This window comes from Rattus norvegicus, chromosome 10 (genome assembly GCF_021556685.1).
Source record: "Rattus norvegicus strain SHRSP/BbbUtx chromosome 10, alternate assembly SHRSP_T2T, whole genome shotgun sequence".
Taxonomy (NCBI): Eukaryota; Metazoa; Chordata; class Mammalia; order Rodentia; family Muridae; genus Rattus; species Rattus norvegicus.
The window spans coordinates 20,372,607-20,392,895 of NC_141543.1; the positions used below are offsets into that span (position 1 = coordinate 20,372,607).

Consider the following 20,289-nt stretch of genomic DNA (forward strand, 5'->3'; position numbering starts at 1 on the left):
CCAGTCACAGGGGCTGGGCTGATAGTGTACTTGTCTGTCACTAAGTCAAACATTTCGAATGCACCCTTGTGCTGTGGGCAGGTGGGCAGGAAGCAGGCAAAATTTACCCTGAAGGAGCCATGAGCAACTTTTTTTTTTTTTTTCCGGAGCTGGGGATCGAACCCAGGGCCTTGCGCTTGCTAGGCAAGCGCTCTACTGCTGAGCTAAATCCCCAACCCCCACGAGCAACTCTCTACTGACGGTTTCCCCACATCTAAGAGGGGATTCCTGACCTCAAAAGTGTCAGTGGACCCTCCAATCTTGGGTCTGTGATTTGGAGCTGGAAAAAGTTTCTGGCTCTGGCCACACTCTTGGCCAGCAGATCATTATGCTCCAGACGGACCAGAGCCCTATGCAGGCAGCCAGATCTGACTCTCTTTATCTTGGATGGAGTTAGGAGACTCGGGGCTGGATATGAGAACAGGGACACAGAGGAGCCTATGTCCTCAAGAGGGCCGGCCCCTCTGTGGTGCCTTGGAGGCTGAGAATCTAGAGGCTGGGAGATGCATACTCTGTAGGAACCGAGGCTGTGCTGCCTTCTCTCTACAATGGGAGAGGAGAAGCTGGGTGTGGACAGCTCGGTCCTACTCTGTCCCTACTATGTTCTGTGTCACTGGACTTGTCCCTTGCTGCCAAGGCTGGGTGTAGCCTTCATGTGAGACAAATGAAGTGACAGCCCCTCCCTGTGGTATGTAACAGGATCAGGTGAGGAGCCCGTATCCTTCTCCTTCCTGTCCTGCAGCAGGTGTAAGGCCATCTCTACCCAACCCCATTCTGGAAGGCCCAGGGCTGGGCAGGGGGACAGGGTGGTCCTGCCTCTGCTGTGGGAAGACACCATGGCCCTGGGGCCCTACTGTGGCTTCCTACTGCTTCTGGCTGTTCCTGGTGAGTGAACTGGCTTGGGGTCAGTGTGGCACTGCATGTATATCCTGTCCTGGGCTGGGAGTGGGCCTGCTTCCCCTCTGGACCCTCCCCTGCATTCACCTTATTTTCCACTCTGGGCTGGATCCCTGAGAAATCTGGGAGCCAAGTAAGAGGGATCTGGATACCTTGAGGTTTGGGTACAGGTGAGCAAAAGCCAAGTTCTTCATGGTGGGCCTCTGCCTTGTCTGGGCTTCTCAACTGGGTCACTTGGCCATCATTGCTGGAAACAGGCTTGGGTGTATGTGTGGGGACACCTACAGGATCAGATCCTGGTAGGACCCACCTCAAGGAGGACCTAGAGGTTGTGAGGGCTGAGACTGGTCCAACACTCACTATCTCCCAACTGTTGTTTATGGCCCATGGCTGGTCCCACCCTACCCTGGGATTGGGATGGCAGTTGGCCAAGTCACAACCACCTAGCTGGGCCCCACCCAGCTGGGCCATACCTCCCTGACTAGATCCTAGCTTTAGCTGCCCTTGGGACCTTGCATGGGGCAGTGCTTAGGCCCACAGGACCAGAGTCACCCCCATGGACAGCTCCCCTAATCCTTCTGTCTCCATCCTTCAGGTATCTCCTGCGAAGCTTTACAGTCAGGTACGTCTCCAACAGATATTTCAGGGTTAGAGACCAGTCCTGGCAGGCAGACCCTAGAGGGGCAGTGGCTATGGTGGGGGAGAGTGACCTGGCCCAGGGAGGCTATGCACTTACTTGCCCCAGGCATCCCTGGTATTGTGGCTTATGGGGCACAGGCCAGCTTTGCCTGGGAAGCTGCACGTCTGCCCCATCTGTATCTTTGAGAGTCACTTTAGATCTCCTGTGCAACGTGCTGGTCCCTACGGCCCCTCCCTTTCTTCTGCTGATGTTGCTCTTGGGAAAGAGACTTAAGGCATCTTATTAGATGTCCTCAGGACTTACCTGGTGTTCTGGGTGGAAGGGGTGGGATCTCTTCTATTTCTTTTTAAATCAGTGTGAACCCAATTTCCAGTTTCATTCTGCCGTACAGATTAAGAGGGAAGCCCTCCCCTGTGGGTGATCTCTAGATTTTTTCATGAGAAAAAAAAAGAAGTCGAGGTGAAATTTACATCAAATTTACCCACGATACAGTGTAGCATTTGGTGACATTTAACACATCTCCAGTGTTTTGGGATATCACATCTATCTAATTCCAAACATCATTCTAAAAAGGAAAGCCCATTCTCACTGGGAAGGCATCCCCCCACCCCCAGCCTCCGGGGGCCTCCACAGCTCCCATCCATCACTCTCAGCCCTTCCCCACGTCTTTAATTCCAGGCGTAAACCGCTTACCCAGTTCCACTGAGCTATCTTTCTAAGGAGCCTGCCTCTGGGTAGTGTTCAGATGCCAAGATCCATGAACTTACTGCTTCTAGGGCAGCAGTTCTTAGCCTATGGTTGCAACCCCTTGTGGGAGGTCAAACTCTTTCACAGGGTTCCCCTAACATCATTTGCATATCAGATATTTATACTATGATTCATAACAGCAAAGATACAGTTATGAGGTCACAACGTAAATGATTTTATGGTTGGGGGTTTCCCCAATATGAGGAACTGTATTACAGGGTCCCAGTATTGGGAAGGTTGAAAACCTCTGTTTTGGGGCATGTACCCACAATGCGTCTGGAGAGAGACCAGCAGATGGGGAGCAGAGACATGTGTAGAGTCCCCAAGATGCTAGGATTCCCAAGATGAGAGTTATGGAGGGCTCCTAGACAAAGGGCATTGAGCAGAATGCCAGTCTTTGGATCCCCTAGCCAACAGTGCCTCCTCTGGATCAGGGTGTGGCCAGCCCCAGGTTTCACATGCAGGAAGTCGAATCGTGGGAGGGCACGCTGCCCAAGCTGGTGCATGGCCGTGGCAGGCTAGCCTCCGTCTGCAGAAGGTGCATGTGTGTGGAGGATCCCTGCTCAGTCCAGAATGGGTACTCACAGCAGCCCACTGCTTCTCTGGGTGAGTTACCTCATGAAGCCTGACTGCCTGGGCTTATGGGGCAGTGACAGCAAACAGGACGTTGCTTGGCCTGTGACTCACCCTTGGTCCAAGGTTCCCTATTCATTAGAGAAAACTACATTAAGGTCCACCCACCTGAAGTGGCAGCCTGCAGCCCCAGTGGGAGTGGGTGGGGCTCCTTTCCCACATCCGACATGGGAGGAGAATGCAATCTCTATCGGGCATAAGTGTGCTCCTGGCCACCCTTCTAGCTTGTATTTGGAAGTATCCTAAACCTAGTCAGCCCAAAGCCCTTCCACTTGTCTTGTACACTTCTGGTTGGGGAGAGTTTCCTGTCCCCAGAATGCCAGACACCTTCCAGCCAAAGGTGGCAGGACCAAAGACTGCTGTCCTTGGGTCCTTAAGTGGGAGGCACTGCCAGGTTCAGGCCCATGCACACAGTAGCTGTTTTTGTGCCGAGTACCGAGGACAGATGGGACATTGGGAGGGGTGGGCGGTGGATATTGGTGGTGGTCGTCATTGTTGGAGGGGGACACTCACGTCTCTCCCTGCCTCCCAGGTCTGTGAACTCGTCAGATTATGAGGTGCACTTGGGGGAGCTGATGATCACACTGTCTCCTCATTTCTCCACCGTAAAGCAAATTATCATGTACTCTAGTGCCCCAGGACCACCGGGGTCCAGTGGAGACATTGCCCTGGTGCAGCTGGCCACCCCGGTGGCTCTTTCCAGCCAGGTCCAGCCTGTGTGCCTTCCAGAGGCCTCAGCCGACTTCCACCCTGGGATGCAGTGTTGGGTGACAGGCTGGGGCTATACACGGGAGGGAGGTAAGGAGCCCCTTCTGAAATCCCCCACCATGGGGATAAGGGAAGGTAAGGGAGGGCTACCTGGGGAGGAGCAAGAGCCACTGGTGCCACCACTTGCTCCTAGTGGCCTTGCCTATCTCCCTTAAAGACCAACCACCTATTGGCCTCTGTCAAGACCCACGTCTGACCCACAGACTGGGGCCCAATAAGGCCAGCATGGTGGGACATTAATTACGTGAGAGATACGTGGCCTGCCGTATGTTTGCTCCCAGCACAGTGAGGCCGGTCACTCAACCTCCTCCCGAACCTTCCTTTCTCTCAGAGCCTCTGAAACCCCCATACAATCTTCAGGAGGCCAAGGTCTCTGTGGTGGATGTAGAGACCTGCAGCCAGGCTTACAGCAGCTCCAACGGCAGCCTCATTCAGTCAGACATGCTATGCGCCTGGGGCCCTGGGGATGCCTGCCAGGTGAGCTGGCTGGGAACATGGAGGAATGGTACGCCATGAAGCATGGTGAGAAACCCCCAGGTCCTTAGAACCCCATCTTGTTCTGACCTTCTGTCCTGCAGGATGACTCTGGAGGGCCACTAGTCTGCCGGGTGGCTGGGATCTGGCAGCAGGCTGGTGTTGTCAGCTGGGGTGAGGGCTGTGGCCGCCCTGACCGCCCTGGCGTCTATGCTCGGGTTACTGCCTATGTAAACTGGATCCACCGCCACATCCTGGAACCAGGGGGCTCAGGAATGCAAGGGCTCTCCTGGATTCCCCTCCTGGCTGGCCTCTTCTTGCCAAGTCTCTTCCTGCTGCTGGTCTCTGGAGTCGTGATGGCCAAGTACTGGCTGGGCTCTCCCTCCCACCCAGCCTTGGAGTTCTGACTGAGGTGCCGCAACCCAAGTGTCTTTCTTAAATAAGTTAGTGTTTATTCAGATTTGCCTTGCCCCTCCCCTCCCCTCCCCTCAGCTTTGACTTAGGAAGCCAAGTTTTCTGCATCAGATTATTGCAACATTTAACCTGAATTTGTAGAAACGGATGACATAAAGCAAATGGATGTCAAATGAATGTTGAGCCCAACAGCCTGGAATGGATGGGAAGCCCCACCTCAGTTGGGACTGCAATGTCTTATTGCATGGGTCAGTACTTCCCAGGGTCACTGCAAAGTTCTAGACCATCTAAGGGGATGGAATGGGGGAGGGGCACTGTGAGAGGGAAGGATGCCGAGTGGTGGACAGAAACAGGACTGTGAACGAAGGTGATATTGGGTGCGGTGGCTGCAGGACCCAATGTACACAGGCTCAAGCCTGTACTCCCTGTCGGAAACCTGTGTGTCACATGGATGGAGCTGTGGTGCCCTCCTGCCTGTGAGGAATTACTGGTCCTTCCCAGGACACAGCCTCTCCTCCTGAGACTGATGACCTGGTCCTGGTACAGCTTCTGGTGGTGGTTAAAACTCAGGAAAACCCAAACCTGAATCACCACGAGGGAGGCTCGTGGGGCCCGAGGCTGCTCCTGTGTCATGGTGCAGAGACGGGATGTCTGCTGCCTCTCCTGGGATGGTTATCTCCCGGTCCCTCTGCCTTAGTGGGGCCTAAGCCAGGGTCCACTCATGGCCCTACCACCCTGCAGGGAGCCAACAACCTCAATGCCAAAGCCCTGTGGACACACAGCCCCATCTACACAGGCTCATCTCCACTGTCATCTGGGGCAGGAGTGGCTGGGGTAGACCCTGGTTTCTTCAAGGGGGTCTGGGGCACAGTGAGGTACAGTCCTTGTTCCTTCTCTGGGCAGTCACCAGAGGGCATAGAAAGTTCAGTTTCTAGTATCAGAGGCACTATAGCCCCCAAAGAGGAAACTCTGGGTTCTGGGGTCACACTTTGGTCACTGTCCAAGAAACAGTCTCCACCAGGTCCGCCCATGTCCAGAGGCTCAAAGGCAAAGTTGGGGACAGTCAGATGCTCTGCTCGGCAAGAGGCCTGGCCCCAGCGCTCACCCTTGGCTACAGGGTCCCCTCCGGTGCCTGGGCCTTCTGTAGGCTCTGGGCAGTCCCTATGGAGGGCAGCCTCACAGGATGGGGTTCGGCGCCTCAGGGTAGTGTTGCCTCCTTCGGCTGCAGGGGGCCGGGAAGAGCCCTCATCCTCAGTGGGAGGTTCAATGGAGATGCAGGGAGGGCTCATCTTCTTCTTCCTTCGTGCCCCAAGAGCTGGTTCGAGCTCTGAGGCCCGGCCCCTCACTTCCCCGGACTCTAGGTGGCTTTCTCCGTTATCCAGTTCCACTGAGGACCACCGTTGTGCATCTGGCCGACCTGGTTTGTCCAGGAAGCTCTGAGCATCTACACTGCAGAACCTGCGTGGGTCCCGCCCACTGCCCATTGTGCCTTTCACAGGAGAGGCTGTTGGGGAGGCCTCAGGGCTGTGGGGCTCTGTAGCCGGCCAGGGGTGGGCTGAGCTGGTGATGTGGCTGACCTCCTCATCTGCTGGGTCTGCTGCTTCAGCCTCATCTCCTCCCAGGGTGGGAGGGCGGCTGGAGATGCAGCGTTGCCCAAACGTGTGCTTGCGGGTACGGACGCTGGCAGGTCGCGGGGAGCACGGAGGGGACCTCGGGGCACCTGTTGATGCCTGGCTCGTGGACATATTTTCAGCAGGCTCTGTGTAGTCTGGGATGCTGTCTCCTCCAACATCATCAACCTTCCCTTCCAGGGACTCAGAGTGCATGGCCTCCTAAATGACATGGAGGTCCAAGTCAAAGGCCCTTCTAGCACCCAGTAGTCAGGCTCCTGTTTACCCATCTGGGCCCTGGGAAGGTCAGGGCTGGCAATACTGTAGGGTAGCTCTCACTTTCTAGGCTGGTGGCTCGGGACTAAGTGGGACTGGGAGCTGTTGGTGTGAACATCCCAGACTTTGACCCACTGGCCTATCAGATGTCAGAGCATGAATCTGCTATACTGTGGGCAAATGGAGAAGAAGCCTGTGGGTTGAGCGCCTATAGTCTTCCAGGGCCTAGGGAAGCCTAAAGGACCCAGGTCACCTCCTTACTCTTGATCCCCACAGCCCAACTTGGTACTCCAAGAACAGGAAGTTCCCAAGAGCTCCCATGTTGTGAGAGACTCCTGTAACAGGGAGTGGGAACTGAGGGGGAAGGTCAGGCAGAGACTATGGACCAGGCTGGGTGGTGCAGGCACATTAGCCACTTTGGGGTTTGAGGTTTCTGCCTAAGAAAGGGACTTGAGTCCCATGAGGGACTATGCTACCACAGCTGGCCTGAGACCCACTAAACTCCAAGTCCAAAGATACCTGTAGCACATGTCCTCTTGAGCCTCCAGGCATGCTACCCCACCCCATGGAGCCCCCTCCCCCCCCAAAGACCTGTGAGATGAAGGTTTCCCTTACCTGTCTGCAGAGTATCCGTGAGAGACTCAGAGAGCGGGGTGTACCCCGGGGTGAAAGGGCACAAAGGGGGTCACTGACCCTGGCTGGGGAGGACGCGGCTGATGGGACCTGGAAAGAGGCGCGGGGCTCCAGGGGTGGCGAGTGAGCAGAGGTGACCGGGCCTGAGGCAGGGATGCATCTGAACCATGTGGCCCGAGGCCCGTGGACCCCATCTTTGCCACCCACCCTCCCCTGCTATGCTGCCCAATTTCCCATCTGCCCATCCTCCCTGCCTAGTCCCAGTTCCCTGCTGTCCCCGCCAGAGTCCATACCCAAAGAGATGCTACCTGTGTAGGTCTCCATCTCCACTTCCTGCAGTGGGTGGGAATGTGGGGCAGCCGCGGGAGCCACCGGCCTGAACATGTAGCTGTCATTGGGCAGCGAGAGCATCCTGGACACAGATACTTTTCGCACGACCAGGAGGTTCGGGGTGTCTGGCTGGGTACCTTGGCTTTCCTGTGGTGAGGGAGGCTGCTTATCACTCAGCAGCATCCCTCAGCCCCAGAACCCCTGGGACAACCCTAGGTGCCTGAGAAGCCTTACCTGTGCTGTAGGTGGGGGCTGGGCTGTGGACCCCTGTGCCATCTCCAGCTCGATCTCGGCGTCCATCTCTGCATCCTCGCGGGCCTCCTTGTTGCTCTCCTCCAGGTGCTTCATGAGCACGGCCACCACCACATTGACCAGCACGAACTGAGCCACCAGCACGAAGGTGACGAAGTAGACGGGTGAGAGCGCGGGCAGGTAGCTGAGGCAGTGCTTGTCCTCACGGGTACACTCACGGAGGGTATCCTAGGGCGGGCAGTGGGACCACGGCTCTGTCTTCCCTCTCTGTCAGAGCCAGGAACCGGGGTTGGGAGAGGAGCAGCCTCGCAATTACCTTCATAATCCCATTCCAGTTGTCCCCAGTGGACACTCGAAACAGTGTGAGGAAGGCCATGCCGAAGTTGGTGAAGGTAGCGTGCCTGCTCAGGCCCTCGCAGGGGTTATCCTCGCTGCACTCTGCAAAGAAGCGTCCCCACCTGTTCAGAGCACGCCGGCCTCTGGGGGACTGGGACAAGGTCAGCACACACATCCCATGTCGGGCTGGCTGGGACCCAGGCCTCCGTTGTACACTGACCTGTCCTCAGCAGACAGCACTGTCTGAGCTGCTAAGCACCCTCAAGCCCTAGGCCTGGCCTCCCTGCTCATGGGTAGTAGATACCAAGCAATGCAGTTGTCTGGGGTACAAGGTGGCCTGGCCGCCTAGTCTGGATCCCAGACCTATCTTGGGGAACTTGAAGGCAGGGAAGAAAGGATTCATAACTGTTGAGATGATTATGTCTGATGACTAGGTATGAGTCATGCCTGGACTCAGCTGTCCGGGCAAGTAGACAACGGGCTGTGACAACCTGCATGTCCTCTGTCCATCCAGGGCATATGAAGGCCCCCAGAAGATCCTCACAGTTAGGGCCTAGTAGAGTTGGAGAGAGTCCCCAACATGCCCTTGGCCTAGATGAGATAAGCTCGCAGACTTGCCTTAGGTCACAATACAGAAGACACATCACTGACATTTCCTGGGACAATGTTCAGGGCGAGGCAGGGGTATGTGTGAGCGTGTGCATGTCTTCTAAGGTACACATTCACCCTGGGATGTGGCCCTGCCTGCCTGGCTGGCTTGAGTGTGGACCGGTGCATTATAGACGTGGGAACGTGTCCCTGCGTGTACGTGTGTGTGTGTACATGGGCTCTATGTGTACCCACTCTAAGTGTTGGGTTGGTGAGGTGAAAGTGAACAGCGGTCTGAGGACACGCTTAGAGGCTTGTGGTCTACCTAGGCCAGTACCCTGTACTCTCCATCAACCTGTGGGGAGGCGGGGTGGGGCAGACGGAAAAGCCACGTTCCTGGGGAGGCACCGTGTGGCCACACTCACCTAGCCTCCCAAACAGCTCCACTCCCAGGGCAGCATAGATAAAAAACAGGAGCATGAAAAGAAGACCAAGGTTCCCTACCTACACAAGAGAGAAGCAGAACAACATCAGGCCTGTGCTGGCCTGCCCCGCCACCGATCCCAGCCCCGGGAAGAGGGTCCAGCTGCAGCTCCACTTAAGCCCCTCGGCCTTCCTGGGTGTCACCCATCCTCAGAGATCTCCGTTCTGACCCAGTATCCCTCTGCAAGTCAGCCTCTGCCCCTCCTCGATTCTCAGGGCAGCTGTCCTGGGAGCTGTTCTACCCTCTGGCTGGTCCCCAAAGCTTAGGGGGTCCCACTCAGGGGTCATGCCTACCCCATGCAGGGGCCACCTCAGTCCCCACACTGGGCTGGTCCTCAGTGGACAGGAGCACTAGCAGGGGTACAACCACCCATGAGCATCTGCCCAGCCCCAGCACCTGCACACACCACACCCCTGAATCTGCTTCAGCTCCTATTCAGGGCATTACCCAGGTCTCCCTCACCAACCCCATGGACAGCAAACATGGTGCAAAGTCACTCGGATGGGGCTCAAAATCCGAGCTGCTTAGGCATTATCAGGCAAGATGGAGACAGGCAGTCCAGGGGGCTGGAGAGTGGGCAAATGCGTGTAAGGGATCACGACAGACAGGTTGCTGTGGGCTGAGTAAGTGCATGGGGAGCCGGGTGAATAGGGACATGCTGAGTTTGCGGCCCGTCAGCTGGAGGATACGGGTGCAGGTGCAGGGGTATCCGGGCTGCAGGACAGGCTGTGGAGTGTGTGTGGATGTCTTCCAGGGTGTCCCCGCCTGGTGCAGATGGAACTCAAAACTGCAGGGGTGTCCTGCAGTCCAGGGATAGGGAGGCCCCGGGCAGGGCTGGAGGTATAGCAAGTCAGGAGATTGGTCTGCATTGACTCAAACCCGCCGCTGGAGACTTCTTGTCCACTGGCAAGCTCACCTGGGACCCTGCTGGCCTGGATGTGGCCCCTTACCTCCCACATGCACCAGCTGGGCAGGTACCAGTCACTAATGCTCTTGCCTAGAGCCTGAGGCCCAGGCGGGGGTGCCATCTCCGACCTCTTCCAGATCAGCTGAGCCAAACAGTTGGGCATGAGCCTGGCCTCAGGACAGAGCAAGCAAGCAAGCAAGGGACATATGCCAAGCCCTCCCGGAAGCTTGTCCCCTGAAGGCTTGTGTTGGGTCTTCGGGGTTGCTGGACCCCAACCTACCTGAGGCAGAGCTTGAACCACAGTATCCAGCAAGGCGCGCATGCCTGTGGCCATCTTCAGTAGCTTCAGCACTAGGGCGGGAGGCAGACGTCAGTCAGCAGGGCCAAGCTGAGCCAGAAGCCCAGGGGCCCCTAAACACAGTTCCCTTTGCTTTCTCGATACAGACCAAGGCCCCGCCCCTGGCTGCAGACATCCCAGCATCTGCTGAGGATGTAGCCTGTCTGTAGCCCATCCCACTCTGCGGCCTTCTGACAGCCTAGGTCACCCTGGACTGGGCCCGCAGGGGCCACCTACCACGGGCGATTCGAAGCACACGCATGATGCGGATGATGGTGGGATTGATGGGCAGGGCGGCGTTCATCTCAATCTCCTCCAGCGCAATGCCCATGATGGATAGGAGGACGATGGCCAAGTCCAGCTGGTTCCACCTGGCCGGCCGTGGGGGAAGTTTAGTGTTGTGTTGCCATGGCCTGGAGTAGCCGCAGTTCAGCCAAAGCTCACCCCATAGGGGAAAAGGGCCTCCTCCCTACTACCTGCAGCCTGTCCCAGGCCACCTGCGGCCCCAACCTGCCCTGCTTCTAAGGCCACCCACCTGTCCTTGAAGAACCTCCGGAACCCAAAGGCCACCAGCTTCAGTGCAGCCTCAAAGACGAAGACGATGGTAAAGACGTAGTTGCAGTACTTGAGGGCCTCATCCAGGGACTGAGGAGAGAGGAGGGGCTGTCTGAGGTGCCATGCGTGGCTCCTAGCTGCCCTATCTCCTTGATCCCTGAGCGCCAGCTCCGTGATACCTGTGGCATGCTTGAGGCTATCACATGAGCAGGCTGAGGATGTTAGGAAAAGGGATCAGGTGTTCCCTGCCCATACCCCATCAAAAAGCTCTGCTCAGGCGAGCCAGCCACACTCCCCAGGGGAGGGCAGAGGGAAGCACTTCTGAATACGAGTGGAGGGCCATGAAAGGGACAGTGGCCCTCATATTCGAGGTCCCTGGCTGGCCCTCGTCAGTGCCCACACTTGCAGACAGAGCCCTGGTGAGTTTTAGCCCCTAGTTTGGTGTTAGACCACAAGCTCTGTGTCCCTCCCACCCCTGCTGGGGACCCTCTTCCCGGTCCAGCCCCTGCCTCTGGCCACCTTGGGCTGGTTGTAGTGCTCCATGGACATGGTGATGACATTGAGGCAGATGATGAAGGTGATGAAGAGGTCCAGGTAGTGGCTGGTGCACAGCGAATGGATGGAGCGGCGAGTGTGTGAATAGTCTGCGTAGTAGGGCCGGCGCTGGGCCTCTGTGGAAAAGGGGAATGGCTGAGCCACCCGGATGCTGAGCGACTGCCTGTGCCCTCCCCGCTTTGCCAGACAGAGGCCCTGACCTCAATTTGTTAAGAAGTGTTTCCTAGGAGTACATTATACCCAGGGAGCAGGACCGGGGCCTCCAACAGTGTCCAGGGCTGGATGAGCCGTCCCAGCCTCCCTCCGTGAGTGCCTGCCTAGACCCTATATTCCTCTGAGGCTTAGTCTGGGGAGCAGGGGGGACCATCCTCATCATCAGCCGTGTGCTCACAACACGGGGCTTCAGGCATCTCCCTGTCTGGGCTCAGCAGGCTCCATCTGGACAGAGATGACATAGAAGCCATCTCTGGCCTTCAGGCTCAGCTCCTCCCAGCCTCTAAGGGGCCACTAGTGACCGCCTGCGGCCTGGGATGTACCTCCAGCCAGCCCGAGGCAGATGTCAGGACAGGAGGCCACCTGGGGTAGGCCTCACCACACGCAGCCCCACAGGCTTATCTACACTAAATGTTGTGCCTGCAGCAGCCAACTCTTAGGGGACCTCAGTGTAGTTAAGGAGTCCCACCGGTGAGGGTTTCAGTCACCCTGCACCCCAGAACCCACATCGGCCTAGAACCACACACTCAGGGCCTGGAAGAACGGGTCTGATGGGCAACCATCCCACCCTGGACCCGCATGCTCCTCAGCCCAACATGCAGTCATCAGCAAACTCAGCTCAGTGCAAGCAGCCAGGGGGCCAGCAGCCAGCTGAGATGCCAGGGAGCAGCCAGGAAGCCTGGGGAACCAAGATGGACCTTGTTCTCTGGGCTCGCCAGACGTGTGCACATGCTAGCCACGAAGAGGGCCAAGCAAGGGCAGGGGCAGCAACACGGACACTGGTGGGCAAACCTTCTGCTCACCCTCTGGCACCCAGCACCCTGGCACTTGTGCCCCACCCTGAGGTGGCCCCTGGAGGCCTATGACGCCCATCTTTCCCACTGCAGCCATAGCAACAGCAGCAGTAGCAGCAGGCTGAGCATGCAGAGCAGGGAGGTACCTGGGTTGGGGAAAGTGCCTGGAAAAACAAGGACATGTCTGAGCGGTTGTGGTGGGGACACTGTGTGGGAAGCCCTCCGTGCTCCCAAGCTAGGGCCCGCTGTCCTGCCTCTCCAACTCATGAGGGGCTTGGGAGTGTCCCCTCTTTCTCCTGAGCCCTCGTGGGGGTACCCTGCATCCTGTCACAGCAGGCACCCCAGCGGCTCACTCTGGTAGGTCCCTCTTCCAAGACCTGGCCTCCATGCAAGGTGGCCACATGCAGAGCCATCTGGGCTGGGGGCGCTGCAGGCCCAGAGCTGGGTGCCACACAGCATGCTCTCAGGTACCGACCCTCCACCTTGGGGGCCGCCTTACTCCTGCGCCTCCTCTCCAGGCGCCGCAGCCGTTTCTCCTCCCGGCGCCGAGCCTCCTCAGCCTCCTGGTGCTGCCGGCACTTGTGGAAGTTCTCCACCACCACGCCCACAAACATGTTGAGCACGAAGAAGCTGACGATGAGCAGGAAGGAGATGAAGTAGAGCAGCATCCAGGGGTTGTGGTTCTGCACGGGCTGCAGCACACAAGAAGGTGGGTCCCCCACTATCCTCCTTCCTGCCCGGAAGCCCTCCCTGGGACTGACCTGTAGGGCCAGAGGAAGGGGCTGCACCATGGCAGCCAGAAATTCTGGGGGAAGGTTTCTGAGGCGACTTGCTCCAGTCCCAAAGACATGCAGGATTTTTTGTTCAAGGTCACCCATGAGAATGGTCCCAGCCTTGCTCACCTGCTGGTCGATGCCCACGGCATCCAGCCCGTCATACATGATGTTTACCCAGCCATCCTTAGATGACAGCACGAACAGAGACATCAGCGCCTGTGTGGGAGGGTAAGAGTCACTGGAAGGGTTAAGGACGGTAACCATGTCCCCCGCACAAGTGGTCACCTCTGTGGCCACACAGCACACCACCCGTACCTACCTGACCCAGGTTGTCAAAGTTGTATTTGCGCCTCACCCAGCGGTAGTGGGCAGCATGGCACTCGGCCTTGGTGGTGATATTCCTGGTATCTGTGCCCTCGCAGTAGTAGAATTTGCCCTTGAAAAGCTGACCGGAAGGGGCTGTTACTCAAGAGAGCCTGGCACAACCGCTGGCCCACAGACCTGCCTACCTCAGGCCTCTTAAGATTCCAAACTAGAGGTGCTGACCACCCAACCGGGGAGGACAGGACCCATCCCACCAGTGGGGAGCAGAGGCCCAGGGTGGGGCAGACTCTGGGCGAGCCAGGGCCACACACCTGCACCCCGAGGATGCCAAAGATGATGAAGAAGGCGCAGCAGATGAGGACGATGTTCCCAATGGGCCTGAGCGATGATATCAGAGTCTCTACAACCAGCTTGAGGCCTGGAGCTCGGCTGATGACCCTGCACCCAGGCAGAGGGGATCTAAGAGGGCGACCGGTGGGCAGAAGCGATGGTTCATGCAAGGCCCCCCCAGGGTGATGTGAACGTGGGGCTGGAGAGCCACACAGTTGGGCAGAGGTGGGGGTGGGCTTCTGGGTCCTTCCTGGACGTATATGGGTGGCCCCTGCCCCCTACACCCCACCTCAGAGGCCTCAGGGTCCGCAGCAGGCGCAGCACACGCAGGACGCCTAGGATCTTGGCACCGCCAGCTGAGGCCATGGCCACGATGATGTCAACCAGGGATACCAGGACAAGCAGCCCGTCCAGCACATTCCAACTGCTCTGTAGGTAGGCATGTTCACCCCACAGCAGTCCCAGGGCTACCACCTGGGGGAGGGGCAGCCATGTAAAGGCTTGGCAGAGAGCCCCAGGACAGGACAGTTTGGGACGGAGACCCAAGCGGGGAGGGGAACATCATACCTTCACCATCATCTCCACCACGAAGATGGCTGTGAAGATGTAGTTGGAGACGCTGAGGAAGGCCCGCTCCTGCAGGGAGAGACCAGTGGGAGGTCCAAGTCCACCTCACCCTGTCCCACCCAGAGGGCCAGCTTGCCTTCGGAGACTCACAGTGCTGCCTGGGTCAATGTCTGGCCTCTCCAGAGCAATGGTGATACAGTTGAGGAAGATGAAGACAAGGACCACGTGGTCAAACATCTTGTGTGCGATGACTTTCTGGCAGGAGACGCGTAGCCTGAGGTGAGAAGACCCCCCCGAACAGACTCCATGGCTGTTCCTGTTGCCTGAGGTGAAGTGCTTGGCCACCGGTTGGGTTAAGGCCAGCTCACTCTGCCCTCCCAGCAGGGTGGCTCACCTGTTCTGCGGTGGGAAGAGATACAGGGCCCAGGACTCCCGGCTACGGCACCACTGGGGTGCATAGGGTTCCAGCACTTTGTGTAGACGGAAGCAGCAGCTCTGGGGACACAGATGCATTCTGGGTCATGGTAGAACCCCTCCCCCTGGCTGCCTCCTAGCATAAGACTACCCTGACCTCCCCGCCTCAGGCCAGTCTTTGTGGGTACTTCCTGCCCCCACCATCTCACCTTCTCTACTTAGACAACAGGAGGGTGGCCCCGCTGGGAGGCCACAGAAATGTTAAGTGTTGACTGGCCAATAGAAGCTGCCTCCTTTCTTCAACCATAGAGGCAGCTCCTGACGCTGAGGGGCCTGGCCCCCGATGGGCAGTAACTCCTAACCTGGGACAAACTTGAAGTTGGACCCCTGCCCTGGCTGGCCTGCTCCCTTCCCTTCTGAGTCACCATGAATGATACCCGGAATGCCTGCCTCAAATTCTGCTCTGAAGAGCCAGCCCTGAGACGGCTGAGTATAGTCCACGCCCCCTTGTCTCACCCACTCACATCCTCTATGTCATCATCAAACTCCGCTGCATCCTCCTTGTGGCTGTCGATGCGCAGAAAGAACTCGCTGGGCAGGGCCACCATCTGCCCGTTGCAGTCATGGAACTTGGTCGGCAGGAGGGCCGCAGGCCGTGGTGGACACAGGTCCAGCGTGCTGCGGTGGTCCAATGACTCGGCACGCCGCAGTGGCGTGGCTCGGGGCCCTGGCGAGGCCCCTGGGTGGGTTCCCGTGCTTGGTCTGCTGTCCTCGGCCTCGTCATCGGTGCTGCCCTTCCCCTCTCCAGAGAGCAGGGACTCGCGCTCCCCACACTGGCTGCGGCGTTTGAGGCTGGGTGCGCGGCCCAGGCTGTTCCAACTGGAGCGCCTGCTGCTCCCAGCGCTGTTGGGGCCCCATGGGGTGCAAGGGGAGCTGCGGAGGCTGGCCTGAGGGGTGGCAGGGAGTAAGCAGACTGGCACACCCCTAAGGATCACCACATAAACCAGTTTCTGGAATAGAAGGGACCTCCCCCAGATATTACTGTCAACTGCTATCATGGACATCTGTGATGCCTGGTCACACGTGGCAAGCAAGCTCTCTACCAGGGCACTACTGATGTCCTGTTTTCAGATAACACCTGACTCAGCTAGACACAGAAACCCAGAGTCAGCCAGGACTGGCAAACCTCTGGCAGAGTAGACAGAGCTCTTAACCTCGGAGTCGTCTCTCCAGCCTGCTTGGTTAAGCGTTTATCTCTGCTGTAACCTCACACTGCGGCAAGCAGAAGGTATCCTAACACACGCCCACTCCCCCCTCGTGTCCCTACGATCATTTCACAGGCACGGACACCCTGGCTTTCAGAAACAGAATGACCCTGGCTGTCCTAGACAGGGCTGGGGTGTTACAGGGACCCTCCCTTATTTCAGAGACTGGGGTCGGTCCCTACCAGAGACTTCTGGTCCCCCAGCTGGGGGTCCACAGAGCCGCTGCTGCTGCGCCGAGAGTCCAGGAGAGCATGGGCCACGTCCAGGTTTGGGGAGCTTTTGGGAGTAGGCATAGGCGTAGCTGCCGTGTGAGTGATGAGGGGCGGCGGCAGGCTGCCTCGGCCCTCTAGGTGCCCGTTAGGGGTCACTGCCAGTGAATACATCTTCATCTCTAGAGGTGAAGGGGCTGTCTGAGCCTCCAGAGGTCCCAGCAGTAGGAAACTACCTACCAGAACCCTGCCTCAGTCCACACCAGTGGTTCTCAATATCCCTAAGGCTGCAACCCTCTAAGGTAAGTTCCTCGTGTTGTGGTGACACCCCCTCCCCCCCCAAAAAAGCATAAAATCATTTCATTGCTACTTCGTAACTGCAATTTTGCCACTGTTATGAATCGTAGCGCAAGTATCTGATAGGCAGACTGTCTGGTATGTGACACACTCCCCACAAAGGGGTTGTATCCCACAGGCTGAGCAGCCCTGGTCTCCACCATCTAAGCACATACCTGTGGCTCGAAGATCTCTGAGCTTATCGAAATCTCCCTCTAGCTGGGTAGACGTCTTATCCTCGTCGGTGTCAGATCTGGTGGCGTCACCCTGCACCCAGGCAACACACGGTAAGTGTGGAGAGTCCCACAGCAGGACCCTCTGTCCCCAGCCCAAGTCCTGTGCTTAGGAGCACAGAGTGGATGTAAGGGCCTAGAGGTTGCTGCGTGAAGATGTGGGGGAGTCTGCCAAGGCAAAAACACCTCCATACCCAGACTCTATCCTCTTCACCCCTCACCTCTGCCTGGAAACCTTCCACCAGGATGGCTACCAGCAGGTTGAAGAGCACATAGTTCCCAAAGGTCATGAGGGCCACAAAGTAAAGGGCGGCCCAGGACGAAGTGGAGGCCATGCCGTTGTACAGAACCACGTTCCAGTCTTCCTGTGTCAAGATCTGCAAGGACAGGCGTTTGCAGGGCTCGAAATGGCTCTGGTCCCACAGGGAGACCCTGTGTACCTCCCTGGGGGATAGAGCCGGGGGTCTCTACAGTCCTTTGGCTCCTTGGAGCTTTAAGGGGCACCTGGGGCTGTACCTGAAACACGGTGACGATGGCCCACAGTAGGGAGTCGAAGTTCTTCCTGTCAGGGACGGTGTCTCCAGAGTCTGTCTTCAGGCTGAACTTACAGCCGAACAGGTGCATGCCCAGGATGCTGAGGGGGATGGGCACTGAGTGGGAGGGGCCCAGGACCTGCTCTGCCAGGGTCAGCTGCCAGCCCCTCTCACACGCACACACCCTGTGTTTTCAGTAAGGGCCAATCCTGAGGCTCAACAAGTTTTCTGTAGCTGAAAAGGCCTTGGCCATTAAAGGGGTGGACACAAAGGCCACCATTCTGCCTTTGGACAGGGATGGGGACAAACAGTCTCAGTGGCCTGTGAGATGCTCACTTTTCCACACTGTCCCCAAGGGTCGAGACGGGCACACACAAGGTGCTAAGCAACACCCACTAAAAGCCTGGCACCATCCCCGGGGCTTGCATTTGCGGACCTCACAGAGCAGAGAGCCACCCCCCCCCCTTACACCTGAGGCCTTAGCATCAGTGTCAGTGCTGCCTGAGGGAGGAGCTTGGGCCCCACCCACCTGAAGATGAAGATGAACAGCATGAGGAGCATGCAGAAGGTGGCCACGTTGTCCATGGTCCTCATGAGCACCACGAGCTGGCGCCGCAGGGCCGGCAGGAAGCGCACCAGCTTCAGCACCCGCAGCAGCCTGAAGGTGCGCAGCACAGACAGGCCACCGTCCGCCTGCCCCACGATCTCCCAGACACTGTGGGTCGGGATGGTAGTGTGAGGGTCAGGATAGCCCATCCTGTGACCCCTGGGATCTTCTCTTCCTGCAGGCAGGATGGCCAGTCTGGGGGCCACCGTAGCCTCCGTTCAACACCAAAGCTGGCCCAGCGAGCAGCCCTGTCAGTCTCAGGGAGGCGCTGGCTCCCAGCCATCACTGACAGACAGTCTTCTACATGCCTGGCTCATCTGTATGTTCAAACCATCAGGCACAGGACCCTCCTCCTCCTCTGAAAGGAGCCAGAGGCCTAACCTCAAATGTTCCCATCATTCTGTGCTCCTTTTGCTATTGTAAATGCAGCCCCACCCCCACCCCAGGACCAGTATTACTCTGCTCATAAGCCAGCCCCCCCATATAGACATGGCTACCAACTGTACAACACAGACAAGGCTCCAAGGTGGGAGTTCAGGCCTGCTGGTCTGTTACATGTATGACCAGGGGCCTCAGGCTGTCGCCCTGCACACTATGAATTCCATCACTTTGCTCTCTTCGGTGCCTACCGAATGGGGCTCCCTGAGCCTCCGACCTGGGTGGGAAGGGGCCCTACCTTATGACGACAACAATGCCATCGAAGATGTTGTAGGGGTTCCGGATGTATCCCAGTGGGCCGCAGGCCAGCAGCTTCAGTAGCATCTCCAAGGCAAACATGCTGGTGAACACGATGTTGCTTATCTCCAGGGCGTTGGTCAGCTCCTCAGGCTATGGTCAGGAGAGGTGGTCAGGGCCCACCGTGGTTCCTCCCATTCGAGGGGCACAGAACCCAGGTACAAAAGCTAATTTACTGCCTCAAGATTGCCAGGAACTGATGGCTTCCCAGCACCTCAGTGAAGAGTGCCTACCAGGCTAGAAAGGGGATCTAGGGCCTGAGAACGTCTCGTCTAGACAGACAGCCGGCTTCTCCATGCTCTCCACTCAAACAGCCCCCCATCCTGACCTTTCGGGAATGACAGCTGTGTACAAGAGCTGCCAAGCTGCCCAAGATGCCCCTTCCTCTTCAGGCTCTGTAAATGCAGGCCAGGTCTGACTGACACTCTGTGCTGAGGCCTCAGGATGGGCTGTGGAGGCACATGGACAGCACTACAGTCTCACCTCCCCTTCCTCTCAAGAAGACCCCAGCAGCTCTCTTACTGTGAGTGTACGACCCTCCTCCACGTGTAGGTGTATGTGCATGTATGTCTGCCTATACCTGTAATGTTGTGACCTCCATGTGTGAATTCACACATACACGTCTGTAATGCTGGACAGTGTGGGCGTGTGTACTCTAGCACAATTTGAGCACAAACATGAACGTACATGTACTGGACACCTGATGTGTGGCAACACGCCCATATCGTCATACTCATGAGTTTACACGCACCTGCCTGACTGTGAAGTGTTTTTCAGGCTGGTAGGTGAATTGTGCTCGAGGTGCAAATGCGCGTGCACTGGCCTCCATGTAGATAGGTAGGTGTCGGCATATGCATGATGTGTGTGACTGTTCATGCATGTGTGCAGTGGAATCATGCACGTGCATTATACGTCCATGTGTATTACGTGAGCTAGATGTGGGTAGCATTTTCACATATGATGCACACAGGGGTTCAAGATGGAGCTGACCTATCCTCACCCACCTAGGTCTGCCTAAGGCCACAGTGGGTAGTTTTTTTTCCTACCTACTGTGAGGTAAGAAAAAGGAGAGGAAATGTTGTGGTTTGCCCTGAAGTTATCTGTATTTTGATGCTAATTCCACTGCCCCAAGGACAGCTGCCTTGCCTTGTCACTACTCAGAACTCAGGTGACTTCACCAGAGCCACCTCCCCATTGAATTTGTAAAGTACAGGTGAGGGGCAGGTACAGGATAGAAGGAGGCCTGTCATTGGAGGAGAAGGAAAGATGGGCGGGAGAGAAGTTTGAAGGAAGAGGAGGAGACTGGAGGAGGAGAGGGTGAGAAGCCATGGCAGGTGACGTTAAGATTCTGCTCTGTGTATTTACAGGTTGTTATCAATGTTCCTAAGGGATCGAAGGTACTGGGCTTTGTATGTTTAAGTGGGCAATTACATCTTACCAATTGGGTCAAAGATTATTGTGTTGTGTGTTCTTTTATG

At 57.2% G+C, this 20,289-nt stretch overlaps 2 protein-coding genes across 10 annotated transcripts in view; one reads left to right on the forward strand and one right to left on the reverse strand.

Moving 5' to 3' along the window:
- Positions 1–149: 149 nt before the first annotated feature.
- Tpsg1 (tryptase gamma 1) lies at positions 150–4,860 on the forward strand. 4 transcript variants are annotated; one of them, XM_087571516.1, is made up of 6 exons: positions 150–924; positions 1,532–1,558; positions 2,758–2,929; positions 3,588–3,754; positions 4,056–4,201; positions 4,303–4,860. In XM_087571516.1, the coding sequence occupies exons 1-6, from the start codon at positions 876–878 to the stop codon at positions 4,603–4,605; spliced, it is 864 nt and encodes a 287-aa protein (XP_087427642.1). In that variant the 5' UTR covers positions 150–875; the 3' UTR covers positions 4,606–4,860.
- The window catches only part of Cacna1h (calcium voltage-gated channel subunit alpha1 H), a 57,679-nt gene continuing 42,017 nt past the window's right edge, over positions 4,628–20,289 (reverse strand). The window contains exons 9-34 of one of the 6 annotated variants that reach the window (XM_087569338.1): positions 18,753–18,904; positions 17,999–18,184; positions 17,453–17,570; positions 17,158–17,313; positions 16,880–16,970; positions 16,341–16,549; positions 15,418–15,840; positions 14,874–14,974; positions 14,630–14,753; positions 14,480–14,548; positions 14,202–14,386; positions 13,894–14,020; positions 13,578–13,703; positions 13,385–13,474; positions 12,982–13,174; positions 12,629–12,646; positions 11,440–11,591; positions 10,901–11,010; positions 10,603–10,736; positions 10,309–10,379; positions 9,063–9,141; positions 8,030–8,151; positions 7,696–7,941; positions 7,440–7,608; positions 7,114–7,274; positions 4,628–6,444 (exon numbers count right to left, since the gene is read on the reverse strand). In XM_087569338.1, the coding sequence (XP_087425464.1) occupies positions 5,401–6,444; positions 7,114–7,274; positions 7,440–7,608; positions 7,696–7,941; positions 8,030–8,151; positions 9,063–9,141; positions 10,309–10,379; positions 10,603–10,736; positions 10,901–11,010; positions 11,440–11,591; positions 12,629–12,646; positions 12,982–13,174; positions 13,385–13,474; positions 13,578–13,703; positions 13,894–14,020; positions 14,202–14,386; positions 14,480–14,548; positions 14,630–14,753; positions 14,874–14,974; positions 15,418–15,840; positions 16,341–16,549; positions 16,880–16,970; positions 17,158–17,313; positions 17,453–17,570; positions 17,999–18,184; positions 18,753–18,904 (4,656 nt within the window). In that variant the 3' untranslated portion in view covers positions 4,628–5,400. 6 annotated transcript variants of the gene reach the window in all.

Bases quoted from the DNA above. Each gene is read 5' to 3' on its own strand.
- Tpsg1 (XM_087571516.1), top strand. From the start codon at position 876: ATGGCCCTGGGGCCCTACTGTGGCTTCCTACTGCTTCTGGCTGTTCCT. The intron at 2,930-3,587 runs GTGAGTTACCTC...CATGTACTCTAG, and splicing joins GCAGCCCACTGCTTCTCTGG to TGCCCCAGGACCACCGGGGT. The intron at 4,202-4,302 runs GTGAGCTGGCTG...TCTGTCCTGCAG, and splicing joins GCCCTGGGGATGCCTGCCAG to GATGACTCTGGAGGGCCACT.